The following is a 21228-nucleotide window of genomic DNA, read 5'->3' as shown; positions in this document are numbered from 1 at the left end:
CGTGAGGAAACCTACATACGTGAGAATTTTCTTAATTATTATTATTATTATTTTTATTTTTTTATTCTATACAAGTTAGCCCTTGACTACAATCTCTCCTGATGGTAAGTGATGATGCAGTCTAAGATGGAAGCGGGCTAACTTGTTAGGAGGAGGATGAAAATCCACACCCCTTTCGGTTTCTACACGGCATCGTACCGGAACGCTAAATCGCTTGGCGGTACGTCTTTGCCGGCACGGTTGGTAACTAGCCACGGCCGAAGCCTCACACCAGCCAGACCTGGACAAATGAAGAAAATCTCAATCTGCCCAGCCGGGGATCGAACCCAGGACCTCCGTCTTGTAAATCCACCGCGCATACCACTGCGCCACGGATTCCGTCAAAAATTATCTACATCTGTGAAGTCTGCCAATCCACATTTGGCCAGCGTGGAGGATTAGGGCTTAAACCATCTCATTCTGAGAGGAGACTCATGCTCAACAGTGAGCTGAATATGAGTTGCTAATGATGATGAAGACCGCCTCATTGGTCCAGTAGTTAGCCTACACTGAGAAAGAATCCTGGCCCGCCATACTTAAAATACTTATAAAAAATGTGAGCTGTCACGGGACGACCATATGTAAAACATCGACATTAAGTTAAGCATCGACATTAAGTTATACACTATAGGTATCAGTACAGAGCTCAGTGTAGCGAGAGAGATGGCCTAACGCCGGATCGAGCGGGAGAGAATCGCACAGTCGAATGCGCATGGCGACGCGTCGCCACACCGTACACACTACTGCATATAGACTGTATATATATACCATCATTTAGCGTGGCGACACGTCGCCACGGCATGCGTTGCCACGCCAGAAATCGGTTTTACGTGCGGCTATAGATGTCTCACATCAAACAAAAAACTCTTACGCTTGTAGGCGACACCATGTTCTATACAAGGTCCATAAGCAACAACCCACCATCCGTATGTAACACGGTGTTGCTTCTAAAGTACGAGGCAGTAAGCTGCATCATTACTAAGTATATGTCATCTATTTTATATGTCATACTTTAATTACTTGAAATAACTACTTAAACTAGTCAAACAAGGTGCTGAAAAATTACTTAAGCGTTGAATTTATACCTGGTAATTATTTTGGCATTGAAGGTAAGGGCATTTGACATTGGCATTTAATTTTGTACAAAAATCAATATAACTTGAAAACCGTAAAATTTCGGCTAACATATATTGTGTTATTATAGTAGGCCTTGATGTCAGCTATCACTTAGTAAAGTATGTCGTAATATTTAGGGAACACCCTGTATAAAGAGGTTTTATAGTTGACATACTAACAAAAAATATTTGTATTACCAAAAATACGTTTTTGATAGAAAATATTTAAATTCAGATAATAAAGATTAAGTTATTTGAAACATTTTTACGTAAATAATACTTTAAGTAACAATCTAACTACTAAAACCGCAAGTAAATATTTTCTGAACAACACTAGATTAAATGAAGCCAATCTTTAAGGCTTATTACACAACTTTCAGATCAATCTGAATGAAAAAATATCCTACTAATATTATAAACGCGAAAGTTTGTATGGATGTTTGTTACTTCTTCACGCCGCAACTACTGAACCGATTTGGCTGAAATTTGGAATGGAAATAGATTTTGTTCTACATTAACACATAGGCTACTTTTCATCCAGGAAAAATCCATGGTTTCCGCGGAATTTATGAAAAACTGAATTCCACGCAGACGAAGTCACAGGCGTCCGCTAGTATCTACATGAAAAAATAAACATTCAAATACAAAACACAAACATCTGACTCTGTAGGCCAATCAAATAGGCTGATAATGGTGATGATGATATAAACAATTCAAACACTAAATCACGGCAAATATTATCTGCACAGAAGTAGGCCATTACAAATTTATGATTTGTTGTCATTAGACTAGCGCACTATGATACAGTATCTATGATAGTGCAAACAATTTAGCAATACTAAAATACTAGATTTAATCTGTCTGTATGTTGATATACGAACGATTTCCAAAATATTAAGCCAGACAACTGAGTGTAACTGACCGCTCTCTAAATTGGTCACAATAACTTAATGCAATGGTACGCTCTACGAATAATCTACTAAACTAAATAAAAAACTAAATAATACGCTTGTAAACTAAACCTACGTGAAACGAAAACTGATTGGTTTTGATTTACAAAGTAAAATACGTATCAAGAATGGCGGAACTGACGGAATTAAAACCATTCATTTTTCAATTCCATCAATCAAATCAATCTAAATCAACAACAACCAAACTACTAAATTAATTTTACCACCACTGGGACCAACTAGGTAGATAACAAATGTTAGATTTCGAAAAAAAACCGACTCCTACAAAAATAATAAATTTTAGTTATACGTGGACAAAATCACGGACATTCGCTAGTAAAGTAAGGCTACATCTAGAATGGGAACTAGGAAAATAATAGACAAAAGCTAGGAATTTTAAAAATTATTTGAACTCAGTGTTTAAAAATTTTCGACATTGTAAACTATGCTTTATGTTATATTTGCAATGTTCTGAATATAATAAATTCCGAAGTGTATTATATTTTTCATTACTAAAATTTATTCTATTTGTGTCTCTTGTTTTCGTGCATCTATATTTTTCAAAATACGTTTAAAATGCAAGTAATTGAAAATTCTAACAACTACCAAATCATAACTACAGACTCATTGAATATGAACAAAGACGAACTTGAGTTAAGTCCTACTGTCCAAAAATCATTACAAAATATAATTACAAAAGAAGGTTTTATAACCCATAAAACGTCCAAAAAATTGATATCTACTAATGGTAGTAATTATGTGGGTCAATTGTATGAAATCGATGTTAGAGGTAGAACGAAGGAAGGCAGTAAAGAAATTCACATGTTCCTTAAACACGTAATCCCAGGTGAAGCTATAAAATCTCTACTCAGTGTTGATATTTGTTATACAAACGAAACGTTCTTTTACAATGAATTACGTGATATATATAAAGGACTTCAAGAAAACGCAAATGTACCGGATGTAGAAAAATTCAAAATGATTGAAAGTTACGAGTGTAATTCAGATGCTATAATTCTCGAGAATATTGCTAGAAATAGATTTAAGTCTCCATATAGAATGGACGTGGTGCCAATACAACTTTTAAAGGTTATAATTTCGCAGCTCGCAAAATTTCACGGACTATCATTCGTGTTGAAACATGAAAAAAGAGATTATTTTGAAAATAAAATTGAAACAATCAAGTCACCTTTGCACTTCGATAAAAATGCATGGGTACCATGGGTTAAAAAACAATTTGCAATGTCTACTTTATATTTTGATAGTGAGGTACAAAAGAAAATTGATAACTTTTTCCAAAATACGTTTATTGATAAATTTCCAAAATACTTAACTGGAGTTACACAGTCCGTTAAATGTTTGTGTCATCGCGATTTTAGGATGAGTAATGTTATGGTCAAAGAAAACGTAAGTCGTAATTTACACTGAATTGAGAAATTATATACAAATTATGATAATAATTTATATATGTTTGATTATAAATTTTTTCAATAGACTTTTTCTGTTTTTTAGAAAGACACCAATTCGGAAGTGGTTCTGATTGACTACCAATTCATGTTTTATGCATCTCCAATTATAGATATATTATATTTTATATACACTGGTACAGATGGACAATTGCGTGAAGCTCACATGAATGAATTAAAAGATCTCTATCACACAGAATTGACAAAGTTTCTACAGTATTTCGCCCTGAATGTAAATGATATATATCCCAGGGAAGTCTACGAAAAAGATTTTCAAGATTCATTAGATTTCGGATTAATGGCAGCGTTGTATGTTTCTCCGGTTATATTTACAGAAGAAGATGTATATCCAGATTTTGGTAAAGACGATTGGTCTTTTAAAATAAATAAAAGACACAAAGAAAGAATCACTCAAATTGTTGAAGAATATTTGGAATGTGGAATTTTGAATTAGCTTGTTTACAAAATATTAATAGTGCTAATTTATTATAGTTTTCATTCCATACATGAAAAAGGTCTAAATTGTAATAGATTTAGTATAGTTTTATTTAATAATTGTAATATATCTCGTCAATATATCCATTAACGTGCTCTGACACAAAGATGTCTAATACAAATAATAGTTAATTAGCCTAGATGGAATTACAAAGTCTAATACTTGAAAAAAAAATTAAATTGTAGACTGATGAAATTTGTGTTAGATATTAATTTTATCATAATGTACATGTGACAGTATTTTTAAAGTGACATAACCAATCTTCCCCGAACATAGAACCTACTCACATAACTAGACCAAAGTTTTCACGTAACTGAAAAGTTAGAAATGCATGCCCCGGACCGGATTCGAACCTACGCCCTCCAAATCGAAGTTAGAAGTCATGTCCACTAGGCTGTCATGGTGGGCTAATTATGTCACATAAAAAAATATCAATAGATATAGGTTTTATTTTTATTTTTTCAGCTACAAGTATTGATTTTATTTAAAGAAATTAATATGCTTAACATCTAAGTAAAAAAGGCGCAATTATTATTTAGATTTTAATATGTTGTATGTAAATCCCTTTTAGGAAGTTAGTTTGGAAATTTTAAACATTATAAACTAAGCTTTGCAATCCTTCGAATGTTATAAATTCCGTTTCTGTTATATATTTATCATTATTACAATTTATTCTATCAGTGCCTATCTCTCGTTCAATAATAACAAAAATATTTTACAAAACTACGTTAACAATGCAGGTCGTAGGAAAATCTAATAACTGCCATACTATAACTACAGACTCGTTGAATAAAAATCTCAACAAAGACGAAGTTGAGTTAAATCCTACAGTCCAAAAATCATTACAAAATATAATTTTAAAAGAAGGTTTTAAATCCCATAAAATATCTAAAAGATTGATATCTACTAATGGTAGCAATTACATGGGACAATTATACGAAATTGACGTTCGAGGCAGAACTAGGGAAGGAGATAAAGAAATTCATATGTTTCTTAAACATGTAATCCCAGGTGAAGCAATAAAATCTCTTCTCAGTGTTGATATTTCTTATTCAAACGAAGTATTCTTTTACAATAAATTATGTGATATCTATAATAGACTCCAAGAAAACGCAAATGTACCGGAAGAAGAAAAATTTAAAATCATCAAAAGTTACGAATGTAATTCAGATGCTATAATTCTCGAGAATATTGCGAGAACAGGATTTAAATCTCTATATAGAATGGATGTGGTGCCAATACAGTTTGCAGAGCTTATAATTTCGCAGCTCGCTAAATTTCACGGACTATCATTCGTTTTAAAACATAGAAAAATCGATTATTTTAAAAATAACATTGAAACGATCGAGTCGCCTTTAAACTTCGATAAAGATGTATGGGTGACATTCGTTAAAAAACAATTTGCAATGTCTGTTTTATATTTTAATAGTGATGTACAAAAGAAAATTGACAACTTTCTACAAAATAAGTTTATTGAGAAATTTCCAAAATACTCCACAGGTGTAACTGAGTCAGTTAAATGTTTGTGTCATGGAGATTTTAGGACGAGTAATGTAATGGTAAAAGAAAAAGTAAGTAGTTCATTTTTACAACATTTTATCTATTCCTAAAAAAATCAAGTTGTCATCAAAAGATTTTTTTTTAATTTTCAGGGAGAAAACAATCAAGAAGTCGTCGTTATTGATTACCAATTCTTATTTTATAGATCTCCAGTTACGGATATAATGCATTTCATATACACCGGTACAGACAGGAAATTCCGTGAAGCACACATGAATGACTTAAAAGATCTCTATCATAAAGAATTGACAGAATTTCTACAGTATTTCGACTTAAATGGAAATGATGTATATCCCAGGGAAGTTTACGATAAAGATTTTGAAGATTCATTAGATTACGGTTTAATGATAGGGTTGTATGTTTTACCGATTATATTTACAGAAGAGGATAAATTTCCAGATTTTGGTAAAGAGTCTATAAATAATATGTCTTTCAAAATGAGTAACAGACATAAAGATAGGATCACAGAAATTGTTGAAGAGTATCTGGAAAATGGTATTTTGAATTAAGTAGCTTATAATAAAATATTCATTTTCACTACTCTTGCTCAAAAACAGTGTCATATTACCACTCCACAGCGGGGCTAAACAAGCATTTCAGCCTCTAGGGGCTAAAGTAATTTTGTTTTTTTAATTCTAGTCTGTTACGAGTACTAGCCAAGTACTAGCCTACTATAAAACGGAAGAGGTTTTATTCGAAAATAGAATCATTATAGGTAGGGCCCTGAATGTTTTGAAAAATAAATAAAAAACGTTAAATTGGAATGAAATGCAGCGTTCTTGTCTGTGGAATGCGTTCATTTTTTTATTTAATTTTTATTGAATTGCGAATAGAGCGAGATTTGAAGACATGGGACATCCTTTACGGTTTAATACCTTTGCCTTTTTCTCATGTGAAAAAGATAAAATTAAAAAGCGAGAATTTAAAAAACAATTGGCGTGAATAATACACACTTGATTTTTTTCAGAAAATAATTCTAAATTTGTGACCGTAACTTACAAATTTTTCAAAATTAATTGTTATTGTTGTCTTCATTTAGTGAGAATGGTGATCCTAATTTGGAGATGGATGAAATTTTCAATCTGTTACCATCAAAGTCCAGACGCATTTACTTAAATACTTACCTACGAAAATTTTAATAAGTGAAGAAAACAACAACGAATGGATTCACTTACGAAAGGAGTTTTTTAAACTATTATCTCCCACGTTTACCTCAAATACTCATTATTCATCTTCACAGTAGTCGGAAATTATGTTACCGTGTAAAAGCATCTCCCTTAATATCGAAAATTGTAGACTTTGTACATTTAATTTTAAATAAATCATTGAATATTGTACTAAACTATTTTATTTTCTCCCAATCGTAGTGAAAAGCAGAGTGTATAACACGTGGGGCTAAACCCATTACAAACTCGGTTTCTATTTAGGCGGCCCTCGCCTTACGTCTCGGGCCCTAAAAATACCTCGTATATAATGGGTCTTTTTAGCCCCTTGTATAACAATCTACTATTGTTACAGTATTTATCTAGATTTAGTACGGCATATTATATTGTTAAAATTATGACATATTATTGTTATTATTCTAGTAACTGATTATTTAGTGTTTATCCAGTACATTTTCAGAAACAGAAATACACATACTACAGAAATTGTGTAAATAGTTTGTAATCTCTTATTAAAAGGCATTTAAAGGCAGGTTGAAAAAATAAACAGTATTTTTTTAGCAATGTAAACTAAACTCTGTCACTGATTAACTTCTTTAGTGCATTTATCGCATGACATATTTACCTTTACCATATAATAAACTTTAATATATTTTTTTTAATTTGATTAAAATTGTTACAAAATGGAAATGGTAGAACAATCTAATAATCAACATATAGTCATAACAGAGTCCTTGAATAATACCAATAACGAATTTAAATTAAGTCCTGTTATTGATCAATCATTACAAAACATTATAACAATGGAAGGCTTTATATTCTTTAATGTATCTAAAATGTTTATGTCCACTAAAAGCAGTAATTTAATGGGAGATTTATATGAAATTGATGTTCAAGGTGAAACTAAAGAAAGGCAAAGAAATACATATTTTTCTAAAATACATTATTCCAGGTGATGCTATGAAATCTATTATCAATATCAAAAAGTGTTACTTTAATGAAGTGTACTTTTATAATGAATTAAGTGATATTTTCAACTAACTCCAAGAAAACGCAAAGGTACCCGATGAAGAAAAATTTAAAATTATCAAAAGTTACGATTGAAATTCAGGTTGTATAATCCTAGAGAATCTTGCAAAAAAAGGATTTAAATCTCTACATGGAATGGAGGTGAATGACCTACACTTTAATGAATAAAATGATATTTCATTCATTCATTCATCCCTAACTAGCAAACCTGTCGTGTCGTGATAGCCCAGTGAATATGACCTCTGCCTCCCATTCCGGAGGGCTTTGGATCGAATCCGTCCCGTGGCATGCACCTCCAATTTTTCAGTTGTGTGCATTTTAGAAATTAAATATCACGTGTCTCAAACGGTGAAGGAAAAACATCGTGAGGAAACCTGCATACCAGAGAATTTTCTAATTCTCTGCGTGTGTGATGTCTGCCAATTTGCATTGGGCCAGCGTGGTGGAACATTGGCCTAACCCCTCTCATTCTGAGAGGAGACTCGAGCCCAACAGTAAGCTGAATATGGGTTGATAATGATATACATTTAACCAGTCATTAATTAATCATTTTTAACAAATAATTTTCCCTACTAAGGCAAAAGTGAGCCGTGATAGCCCAGTGGATATGACTTCTGACTCCGATTCCGGAGGGTGTGGGTTTGAATCCGGTCCGAGGCATACACCTCCAACTTTTCAGTTGTGTGCATTTTAACAAACTAAATGTCACGTGTCTCAAACGCTGAAGGAAAAGCATCGTGATCATACCAGAGAATTTTCTTAATTCTCTTATTATTATTATTATTATAATATTATTATTATTGGCCTAACTCCTCTCATTCTGAGAGGAGGCTTGAGCTCAGTAGTGAGCCGAATATGGGTTGATACTGATGAAGGCGAAAGAGGTCAATGTAGTCCCTCATCCTTCGTTGGCAGTCAGTCAGTCCTAGTCAAGTCATAATATCATGCTGCAGTATCCGTCAACCTAAAGCTAAGGTGATAACCTTCCAGAATGAAATGTTACTTGGCGGAAAAATAAACAAAGCAATAGTTACTTCCCCGGTCAAGCTCTGATGCAAAAAGTTCTAAGACTTCTACTTACTAGCGGACGCCCGCGACTTTGCCCGTGTGGAATTCAGTTTTTCACAAATCCCGCAGGAACCATGGATTTTTCCGAGATGAAAAGTAGCCTATGTGTTAATACAGAGCAAAATCTATTTCCATTCCAAATTTCAGCCAATTCGCTTTAGTAGCTGCAGCGTAAAAGAGGAACAAACATACTTACACACTTGCACACTTACACACTTTCGCCTTTATAATATTAGTGTGATTTATTTTAGCAGCAGCCGTGATAGCCCAGTGGAGATGACCTCTGCCTCTGATTCCGGAGGGTGTGGGTTCGAATCCGGTCCGGGGCATGCACCTCCAACTTTTCACTTGTGTGCATTTTAAGAAATTGAATATCACGAGTCTCAATCGATGAAGGAAAACATCGTGAGGAAACCTGCATACCAGAGAATTATCTTAATTCTCTGCGTGTGTGAAGTCTGCCAATCCGCATTGGGCCAGCGTGATGAACTATTGGCCTAACCCCTCTCATTCTGAGAGGAGACTCCAGCTCAGCAGTGAGCCGAATATGGGTTGATGACGACGAGTGGTCGCGGTATAAAACATCAATGAACAATAAATAACTTAAATAGAAGTACTTTAAAAGTCTACAGTACGAGTAGATTGGGCCCTTTACTAAGTTAAAGTTTGACTACATAATATTTTTATTATACCTTTCACAAATGATGGCCTTTAAAAAAGAAATAGAAATAGAGGTACTCCTGCAAGTTAGTTATAGCAATGTTGAACATCCTGATTATAACTGTAAGAACCGGGAAAAAAAATTGCAGTATCAAATAAAACATAAAATACCTATATTAGTTTTATACAGATTACAATATAATGATAATTTAGTATTGCAATGTCAATCACTAATGTTCATTTATAAGATTAAAGTCAACTAATAAGATAATAATTATATAGTTGTCTCAGTCGGACACACAAATTTTCATACCGACCAAAAGAGCGCAAAGTCATTTTGTAAGTTCATACCGCGAGTTACATATGTACGACAGAGGTCGTTTGCTAAAGTTAAATAAAAGAATCATGCGTACAGATTATGAATATAAAGTTTATCGATTTTTTGTTTAAAAAAAAATATTTTTTATCAAAAATTGTTAGTAGTAACGAAATAAATATTTGATTCAAATATTAAAACGTCATTGAAGTATTGCGTAATATTATCCAATGAAAGAGCCGAAACGTCAAACTTCATACGTCAAAGTTCGTATCATCGTAAAGTCGTAAACTAAATGTGTCATTCGCTACTTAACCTTGATGTGATACGTACATACGAGTATTTATTTTGATTACAGTTATATTATATAGTAACAGTTTAACTTAAAGTAAATATTATAACCGGCGCCTGCAAAGTGATTAGAACATTGTTTAATATTCCACATAACGCTACTATTTATTGCGTTATAAAGTATATTATAGTGTAATTTAACATGGAAAATAAACAGTCCTGTGACTATAGTGATAACTACCAACGCAACAAAATTGTAATCAGTGAAGAGTTTACACAAGATTTACAAAATTCTATCAACGAAATCATAAACGAGCAAGGTTATATCACTCATAACATAGAGTCGAGAAAAATTTGTACAGGCGGCAACAATTTTTTGGGGGAATTGTATGAGATCAATGTAACAGGAAAAACTAGTGACGGACCTAATGAGACTAATTTGTTTTTGAAGAATATTATTTATAATGATGATTTTAAAGTATATTCCATACAGGAAGTTTACGCTAAAGAGTCATTCGTATATAATAAGCTATGGCAGATATACAATGAATTGCAGGATGAAGCTGGAATTCCCGCAGAAGATCGATTCAAAATGGTGAAGAGTTATCGACAAACTAACGATAAAGCGATAATTTTAGATAATTTAGCTGTAGATGGGTTCAAAACTATGCCAAGATTGGAAGTTATGTCGATTGAATTTGCCGAATTATCGATAAAACAGTTAGCGAAATTTCACGGTTTGTCTTTCGTTTTACAAAACAGAAAGCCTGAGTTCTTCGACAATGAAATAAAGACTATAAAACAATCATTCGTATACGATGATTATTGGAATGGTTTAGCTAAGAAAATGTGTGATTTTTCTACTAGTAGAATGGACAAATCGACTAAGGAAAAGATTGATAAATTATTTTTGATATCTCTAGACAAATACCCGAAATACATGAACGGTTTGAATTCGTCGATTAAATGTTTAGTACACGGCGATTATAAAATGAACAACGTTTTACTGAAAGAAAAGGTATTTATTTCATGTTTTTTTTTTATTTTTAAGAATTAAAACATCAGTTTCGTGTATGCAAGTTTAATTTTCATCAATTTTATTCAAAATTGCTACGAGTATACTTTTTTCTGTCTTATTATTTGTTTTTCTTATGTTGTCGTGTACGAATAAAGTATAAATAAATAAATAAACAATAATATCAGCGATAAATAAATTGAGAAAATATTTAAAACTATATTGAAAAGAAATTGTGCTCCAGTTCCAAAATTGCAATGATCACTAAATAAAATTCAGATTTTAAATGACACAGAAGTATTACGAGCGACGACACTTATAAATTATGTTCTTGTATTCAGAAAAAATATTAACCTTATCTCAAAGATACATTTGTTTTACGTTAAAATTCATATCTCCTACGAAAACACGCAAAATTGCGCACGTATTTTAGAATAAAATAATCTTCACAACTTTAGGTTTGACTTCTCGGTGACTATTTCTAATAGAGGTTCATATCAACCACAGTCACGGGACATCAAGTCTGCTCAACTACAGACACTGTAGATCCCAATTGTCCTCCAAATTAATGTTACAGGACACATTTTCAGAAAGTCGTTCGATACGAACTTCAAATCCTCGAGCTCGAACACGACAAAGTGAAACCCTGCGACGCTGCCGTAGTAGTTAAAGAGCTTCCAGAAAATACTTGATAAGAAAAGAACATCGAAACAACTTTTCCAAAAGATTACTCGATAATTTAAAATCTACTATTGATTATTCTAAACTTATTTATATTTTCTCTTCCAGAACGGACGAGTATCAGAAGTCATAGCGATCGACTACCAGCAAATCTACTATGGCTGCCCGGTCATTGACCTCATATACTTTATATACGCAGCCAGCGACCGCAACTTCAGAAAACAGCATTTATACCACCTCAGGGACGTCTACTTCGATAGTTTAACGAGCTTCCTCAAAAACTTCGAAATGGATCCGGGGTTCTCACGGAACGACTTCGAGAAGTGCTTCGAAGATAGTTTGGATTACGCTCTGATGTATACTTTGTATATGCTGCCGTATTTTTTCGTCGCGGTAAATGCACCCGATTTAGCGAAAGACGAGTTGTTAGATATCACCCTACAAGTTGATGAGCGGTTCTATACCACAATGCAGGGCATAGTTGACGAGTTTATCGATTTGGGAATTTTGTGACAAGAATAATAGAATTATGCATTTAATTTTATTTAATATTTATACTTACTTAAATATATTCCAACAAAATATTTAAAAATTCCGTTGTATAAACGTTATCAGTATTTTTTGTCGCTGGAAAATGCACCCGATTTAGCGAAAGACGAGTTGTTAGATATCACCCTACAAGTTGATGAGCGGTTCTATACTACAATGCAGGGCATAGTTGACGAGTTTATCGATTTGGGAATTTTGTGACAAGAATAATAGAATTATGCATTTAATTTTATTTAATATTTATACTTACTTTAAATATATTCCAAAATATTTAAAAATTCCGTTGTATAAACATTATCAGTATTTTTTGTCGCTGGAAAATGCACCCGATTTAGCGAAAGACGAGTTGTTAGATATCACCCTACAAGTTGATGAGCGGTTCTATACCACAATGCAGGGCATAGTTGACGAGTTTGTCGATTTGGGAATTTTGTGACAAGAATAATAGAATTATGCATTTAACTTAATTTAATATTTATACTTTGAATATATTCCAAAATATTTAAGCATACCGTTGTATAAAAATTATACGTATTTAATTATCAGTATTTTTTGTCGCAGAAAAATGTACCAGATTTAGCGAAAGACGAGTTATTAAATGTCACCCTACAAGTTGATGAGTGGTGGAGTGTATACCACAATGCAGGGCATAGTTGACGAGTTTATCGATTTGGGAATTTTGTGACAAGAAAAACAGAACTATGCATTTAACTTTAATTTAATATTTATACTTTAAATGTATTCCAAAATTTTTAAAAATTTCGTTGTATAAACATTATACCCCTCAGTATGATTTCGTCGCTGGAAATTGCACTCGATTTAGCAAAAGAAGTGTTTTTAGACGAAACCTTACCAGTTGATGAGTATACATGCAGGGTATAGTTGACGAGTTAATTGTGATTTTGTGACAATGTCAGTATTAGGCATTTAACTTAATTTAATACTTATACTTTAAATACTCTAAAAGTATTAAGAAATAGTAATAAAGGTAAACTTTAAGACTATTACGAGCTTTAAAGACATGTCGCCATTAAGTTTCTCGACTGAGTATAATTGCATGATTCTATTAATGTTAGACATAACTTTGCAGTTCTTTAATACAATAAAATATTTTTGATTTAGTATTTGTGTGATTACATAAAATTAGAGAAAACTTTACTAGTTGATAAGCGGTTCTATCTGTAATACTAATAATAATAAATAATAATAAATATACTTAAACAATACACATCACTATGTAGCCCCAAAGTAAGCATACAGAGTAGCTTGTGTTATGGGTGCTAAGATAGTTGATATTATAATATTAATATACAATTATATACTACATATAAATACTTATATAATGTATAAATACACACAGACACTGGAAAACACCCATGTTCATCACACAAATATTTTCCAGTTGTGGGAATCGAACCCACGGCCGTGGATGCAGAAAGCAGGGTCACTACCCACTGCGCCACGCGGCCGTCAAATATCTATCTATACTTATAATAAAACTGTAACAGGTCAAATTCTGTACATTGAATATATATTAAAACCTTTGATTGGAGGACATACAATTGATACTGAACCCAAAAATATTTTTTTTCGATTTCTTGTCTGTCTGTCTGTCCGTGTTTTTGTTGGCCGGGCATCACGCTGAAACTACTGAATGAATTCAAATGAAACTTGGCACGATTTAAGACCACAGTACGGAGAAGGTTATAGAATACTTTTTGTTGCAAAAATTAAATCAGAAGAGAGTGAAACAGGGGTTGAAAGTTTGTATAGAAAGTCCTTTATTTTTAGAGTTACAATTTTAAAAATTTGCTCATTAATCATAAAAAAATTAAAAAATAATGTGATTCAAAAATTTTTAAAATTCTACCCTTAAAGTTATTGATATCCACGCGGACGAAGAAGTTGACGTATTTGTCGATTTACTATTTTGTGTGAATAAAGTATCTAACTGAGCTCGATAAATATTTTACGCTGCAAAACAAACTTTATAAAACGACACTGACAGTATCCCGGAGACGTCAACTGCAAGACTTTAACGAGTTTTTTCAAGTACTTCGATATTGACTTAAAGTTTCTCAAGAAAGAACTTGAAAAGTGCTTCGCAGATAGTATGAACTTTATGTTGCTATATACGAATAGTATGTAAAATAACGTATATAATACTTTACGGTTAGTTAGGAACATTATGTGTAACTAGCGGACGCCCGCGACTTCGTCCGCGTAAAATTCAGTTTTTCACAAATCCCGAAATATTTTTTTATTAGGTCTATAGCTTAACTCATTTTAGTTTTTTTTTGGATATTTTTATTTATTATTAAGTTTATTTTTCAGTTTAATGTCATTGTAGGTATTAGTTTAGATTATAAGGTTGTGTTTGGCTGTGTTCGTGGCGTTACCCAATCTGTGGTTCCAACTGAAAATCAGCGCTACGTATCCAAATTCAAATGGTCACGTAGCGTTATGCTGAGCTGGGGCCATTTTCTGGGTCATGCCACACATCGCAGGCTATTGTCCTGGATGTCATGGTGTACTGGAGATATTGTGATGTGTGGCATAATTTCGAAATAAACGCATTTTTCTTTCTTTCTTTCTATAAATTGTAATTATATTGTGGTATGTATTTTAATATACATTTAATGAGATCCTGTTAATTTAATCACAAACAGACACTTCAATTGCATTTATTTAGTAAAGATACAGCAACCTGATAAAGCAAGATGGTTTCGAAACTATTTTCGTTATTTTTTATACTTTACAATAATGTAAAAATTATAATGTATTTATATATAATAATTTATAATTTATTTATGTTGCTTTAATCCGCGAAAAGCCGCGCAATTGCACGTTGTAGAGTTAACATCTCCTGAGGATGCTCCGGTTTCGGTGTGAAACGTACGTAGAGAGTATTTTGTCGGACCTGTGTGACGTTGTCGCACGGGTTCGTCGGCTTTTCGTGGATAATAGCAAAATAAATAAATTATTATATATTCATGACGAACTTCCGCAAAGTAACGCCTGCTTTTATCCAAAATTACTTCTATCTATTTGACTTTGACTTTGAAGTTCACAAGCTCAACCGAGCCGAGCCTGTCCATAACTTGATTATAAAACATTTTCGAACAGTCTAGACACATTTTCATTAGATCGACATGGTGACCACGAGTATAATCGTTTCGAAAACCCTTAAAGGATTTAATATTTCGTATAAAATAATAATTTCGTACGAGAAAGTACTACAGCCAGACTTAACTCATTTTATATAGACTGAAAGTTTGTCAGCACTTTAAAAACATGCCATCTTGCCATCAAAATCTTGCCATCAAAATCTTTTAAATAAAACCATAAAACCTTCGGTCCCGGTAAATATCATTAATATCTTTTTTTTTTTTTTTTATTCTTTACAAGTTAGCCCTTGACTACAATCTCACCTGATGGTAAGTGATGATGCAGTCGAAGATGGAAGCGGGCTAACTTGTTAGGAGGAGGATGAAAATCCACACACCTTTCGGTTTCTACACGGCATCGTACCGGAACGCTAAATCGCTTGGCGGTACGTCTTTGCCGGTAGGGTGGTAACTAGCCACGGCCGAAGCCTCCCACCAGCCTGACCTGGACAAATTAAGAAAATCTCAATCTGCCCAGCCGGGGATCGAACCCAGGACCTCCGTCTTGTAAATCTACCGCGCATACCACTGCGCCACGGAGGCCGTCAAAATTATCTGATGATAATCGTTTAATATTCAAAACATTGTAACCTCAGCCCGTCGACCTGCATTGGAACAACATGGTGGGTCAAACCTGTATATCTCCTCTTCTTTATAAAGGTCACCTGGCTCTGTAGTGAGCCGTTGAAATCCTACTAATATTATATTCTACTTTTGTTACTTTATAACGCCACAACTACTGAATCGATTTTGTTGAAGTTTAAAACGTAGATAGGTTATACCCTTTTTTTTACGTGGGGAAATCTTCATCTTCCTCATGGATACCTTCTCGCCACGGGGAGGCAAGAAGGTTATGTCGAACTTCAACCGACTAAAACCCCACGGTGTTCCGACTCGCCGCCTGATGACTGAGCCACGGGAACATTTCGTAAACTACCGGAACCCAGCCAGCGACACTCGTAAATCGAGCTCTCCTGTTGTTTTATTAGGATCGCTTAGGAAACACTGAAAGCGTTAACAACTCGAGGACTTATCTCCGGTGGGTGACAGATTCCCCGTATCTATCACCCGGAGATAGATTATACCCTAGGCTATACCCTAGATTATACGTAGGCTACTTTTATCCTGAAAAATCCATGGTGATTGCGAGATTTGTGAATAACTGATGGTTATGATAGTGTGAGAGCCGTGATAGCCCAGTGGATATGACCTCTGCCCCCGACTCCGGAGGGTGTGGGTTCGAATCCGGTCTGGGGCATGCACATCCAACTTTTCAGTTGTGTGCATTTTTAAGAAATTAATTATCACGTGTCTCAAACGGCCAATCCGCATTGGACCAGCGTGGTGGACTATTGGCCTGAACCCTCTCGTTCTGAGGGGAGACTCGAGCTCAGCAGTGAGCCGAATATGGGTTGATAATGATGATGATAGTGTAAATTTCGTTCTCTTTCACGTCGTGACTACTGAACCGAATTAGCTCAAAATTAGAATTGAGTTAGATTATAGCCCGAATTAACACATATACTACTACTTTTTATTCCATTTTACTTATTTATTTTTCGCGGCTAACACCGCAGGGCGCAGCTAGTAGGCTGATACATCGATATAAATCGTTAGATGGGCTATACTAATGAACGCACAATATTATGTCATCACCCAAAGACGTGCACGCACATCTTATCTTAGTACGTAACTAGCGCATGCTGTGGACGTGGACTTAAAAAAATATTTACTGTTCTTTTTTATTTTAATCCCTTAACTAAGCCTTCGTCTCCATTTTGGAAGTGTAAAAAAACAAGCCACAACATGAATAAAGATAAATGTGTTACGAGTGATGACGTACTCAATGTGCGAAACCAATGACAATTCCGCGGCGCTTTGAGGCCCATCTAACGATCTACGATCGATGGGCTGATAATCATTCGCAACAAGTATCTTCCACACGTATATCAATAAAGTATTAAAACATTTTCAAACTGTCTGTACGTGTTATCGTTAGAACTACACAATACCCGGCCAGGATAATTGAGTTTCCATGAAGCTGGCGAATTCCTTGAAGGCAATACTGCGTGATTGCTTCATATAAACCAACTTGCACATGCGAAGTGGTCGTTTAATCGAATATTATAAGCTTGCATCGACCAAATGTAACTGCAGACAGATTTTTTTTTATACTAACGAACGCTCGCGACTTTATCTGCATAGAAAAATATATCATTGCGTCATTCTATTAATAAAAATCGTATTTTTCGTATTCCCTATAACCGATTTGACGGCCTCCATGGCGCAGTTTATGCGCGGTCGATTCACTAGACGGAGGATAGGGTTCGATCCCCGACTGGGCCAACCAAAATGGGTGTAGATATTCATCCTCCTCCTATATAACGAGTTAGCCCGCTTCCATCTTAGATTGCATCATCACTTATCAGGTGAGATTGTAGTCAAGGGCTAACATGTAAATAAAAAAAAAACCATTGTTAACAAATTATGCGACTGGTTGATAAGTAAAATCTACTATAATGTCAAAGAACTATTAAAATAATAATTGTAAAAATGTTAATTGTAAAATGATGAATTTTGTATATTGTATTGCAAATGTAACTTTATTTTATTTTAATTTAATTTGGTAATTGTGACTGTATTTATCTTTTTCTTAATTAAATTTAATTTATTTTGGTAATTGTGACTGTTTGTATTTTCTTTTTTTTTCACCATGTATTTGCACACTATTAATTTAGTTGAATATTGTAAAAAACAATAATTCTTGCAAATAAACAGTTGTTAATATTATTTCACAATGGCAAACACACTGCTTAGTAATATCGAACAGTTGACAACAAATACAATAGTGAATACTCATCATAATATTGATGACATCAGTACAATTTAAGAAATATTTGTTGACACACAATATAGTTTTCCCGCACGGGATTTCAACCCAGAACTGGTTTCTGAGACATCAGTGATATCATCACATACTTGCATTGAGAAGACTTGGGGAAATCTAGTATATAAATTATGCAATTTTTTCTAATACGCATATATTAGCTTCACTTGTAACTGTGTGTGTAAGAAAATCTTGGAATCTTAATTTGACCCACTTTCCGGTATTTGATTAGGATGAAATTTTGCACACGCTCTGAGTTCTGATGAAAATATGACTAGCTAAGAAACGTCATTACAAATCCAATATGGCGTCCTCCCCAAGATGCCGGACTGGCTGTTTGAAATCCACCCCCTTGATATGGATATCAAATGAATGGGTTTGATATCAAAAAAATACGAAAAAATACCATTTGTAATTAATAGTGCGTGCTAAAAGCGTGTATTTTAGTTTTTTATTTAACTATTATATTATTAATAATGCAGGCACTTACGTTGCGCAATATTCATTATTGTCTTTTACTTCGTTCCTAAACCCTTTACTTCGTTGACGTGAAAATCAGTTTTTGGTACTTTTTCTCTGGTTTTCATTATTACATTACACTAGCTTTTTAACCGACTACAAAAAAGGAGGAGGTTCTCAATTCGACGCGTATGTTTTTTTTTAATGTTTGTTACCTCATAACTTCGTCATTTATTAACCAATTTTAAAAATTCTTGGTATTAGAGTATTCTTCCAGATTGGTCCCATTTAATTTTCATGAATATCCGTTTTGTAATTTTGTGTTAAAATTAAAATATCTGAAATCATGAATGATATTGTCCATACTGTGGTTTCGAGGGTGATACCATGACAAGGAAACCAGGATGTAATTATGGAATCCTGGAGAAATTGATCGAGGGGAATTTTCCAAAACCGAAGGGGTGGCCAGTGCGTTACTTAGTTTTTGTAAACACTTAAACCCTGTTCTTTCATTAGTAAAACGTTATTATTACTATTTATATGTGTAATTTTGTCAAATCTAAAGTTAGGTCAGGTTAGATCATAAGAATTCGGGTGCCTACTTAGATCAATCTTTAGGTTGTAACCTAAACTTACTTCAGGAATACCTATCACTAAAAATGTAAAATTAAAAAATGTTCATAAAAAAATTGAGCCGACTTCAAAATAAAAAGCGAAAAATAACATCGTAAGTGCTACCTTCTGATCACTTTGAAGGCGGGGCCAAGCCAGTGACATATTAAATAAACCGTGAGAATGAATAATGATCATGTAGATATGGATTACCTATCTCGTAAAAAGACACAAACAACCAAAAATTGTTTAAATTACTTTTTTGTAGTCAAATAAAGTGTATAAAATCATCTGCATAATAAAGCACGTCCCGCGAGTTGCGTACAAATAGAATTTAGACAATTTTAATTTTTCGGGACTAAATGGCAAATCCACTGATCCCGCCCCGTCACTCGGGTAAGCTCGCACATGTTATTTATTCCCGTCAATAAACATGGCCGATATTAAGCTAGATTGGCATTTATATCTAACTAATACAAAATTACCCACGTGATAGCCCAGTGGATATGACCTCTGCCTCCGATTTCGAAGGGCGTAGGCTTCAATACGGTTCGGGGCATGCACCTTTTCAGTTATGTGAATTTTAAGAAATTAAATATCACTCATCACGTGTCTCAAACGATGAAAGAAAAACGTCGTGTGGAAACCTGCAACCAGAGAAATTCTTTAATTCTCTACGTGTGTGAATTCTGCCAATCCGCATTGGGCCAGCGTGGTGGACTTGACCTAACCCCTCTAAAAGAAAACTCGTGCTCAGCAAAGCTGAATATGAGTGATAAAATTAAGATAAAATTATCAATCTATTTCTTGTTATTTTTAATTAACTTAAAAATGGAGGAGACCCTCGTCCGTCGGAATCTTTTTTTATGATAACTCAAAGATGCTTGGACCAATTTGGATTTTTGTTTTGGATTGAAAGAGATATAAGAAGCATCAGCTTATTATTTCCGTCAAAATACTCGTACACGGACTGGCCGTTCATAAGCTGGATTGGCATTTGAATTAGAATCCAAATTATAAAAACAATATATTTCATGTTATTTTAATTGTTTTTGCTTAGAATTGAGGTATAGGCACGTTTTCCAAGGAAGCTCCTAATATGGCTTGACTTCTTCCGACACTTCCAATTATTAACATATTTCAAACGATTCGCACAAAACCTTGACAACATTTTATATAAACCTCTGTCATTAATCACTCTACATATTGTTGAAAACTGCATAAAAACCTGTAGGTAGTTATAGATTAACCGTGAATAGACATAATGTATATTTGCAATACATTATACTGCAAACACAATGGTTTGGTTTATAAAATGTTTAATAAATTGTCGTAACATCGACTAGACTCTTATAAAACTACTGAACCGATTTTCGTGAAAATTAAAGGGGACCAAACTGGAAATACACTCTTTTAAATAAAAAAAGAGTTTCAAAAGGTAAAAAACATAAAAAAAGCATTCACGTCGAATTCAGAACCTTCTCCTTTTTAAGTCGGTTAAAAAAAATCTCCTACGAAGTAAGTTGCCAATTTTCTCACGGACAAAGTCACAGGCGTGCGCTAGTAAAAATTGTGTTTTCACCATGCTAAGTTCTGTATATAGTTACATTACCTCGGTCGGAATGTACCTCTATGTACCAAAAACACAAACTCAAATAACCGCTAAAAGGGTGAACCGCACGAAGTTGGCATTTTTTAATTCACC

General features: G+C 33.8%; 4 protein-coding genes across 4 annotated transcripts in view; 3 read left to right on the top strand and 1 right to left on the bottom strand.

Annotated features, from left to right (window-relative positions):
- LOC112051349 (uncharacterized) overlaps window positions 1-21228 on the bottom strand; it is a 272815-nt gene that overhangs the window by 216925 nt on the left and 34662 nt on the right. The window lies entirely within an intron of this gene.
- Window positions 3083-4024, top strand: LOC112056622 (uncharacterized). Its single transcript, XM_052885939.1, has 2 exons — window positions 3083-3319; window positions 3617-4024. Exons 1-2 carry the CDS (start codon window positions 3083-3085, stop codon window positions 4022-4024), a joined length of 645 nt encoding a protein of 214 aa, XP_052741899.1.
- On the top strand, window positions 4990-6204 carry LOC112056624 (uncharacterized). Its single transcript, XM_052885938.1, has 2 exons — window positions 4990-5184; window positions 5680-6204. Exons 1-2 carry the CDS (start codon window positions 4990-4992, stop codon window positions 6133-6135), a joined length of 651 nt encoding a protein of 216 aa, XP_052741898.1. The 3' UTR covers window positions 6136-6204.
- LOC112056623 (uncharacterized) lies at window positions 10154-14984 on the top strand. The gene is made up of 2 exons (XM_024097074.2): window positions 10154-11171; window positions 11958-14984. The coding sequence occupies exons 1-2, from the start codon at window positions 10356-10358 to the stop codon at window positions 12360-12362; spliced, it is 1221 nt and encodes a 406-aa protein (XP_023952842.2). The 5' UTR covers window positions 10154-10355; the 3' UTR covers window positions 12363-14984.

This window comes from Bicyclus anynana, chromosome 15, assembly GCF_947172395.1.
Source record: "Bicyclus anynana chromosome 15, ilBicAnyn1.1, whole genome shotgun sequence".
Lineage (NCBI taxonomy): Eukaryota > Metazoa > Arthropoda > Insecta > Lepidoptera > Nymphalidae > Bicyclus > Bicyclus anynana.
This window is presented reverse-complemented; position numbering and strand designations above follow the sequence as displayed.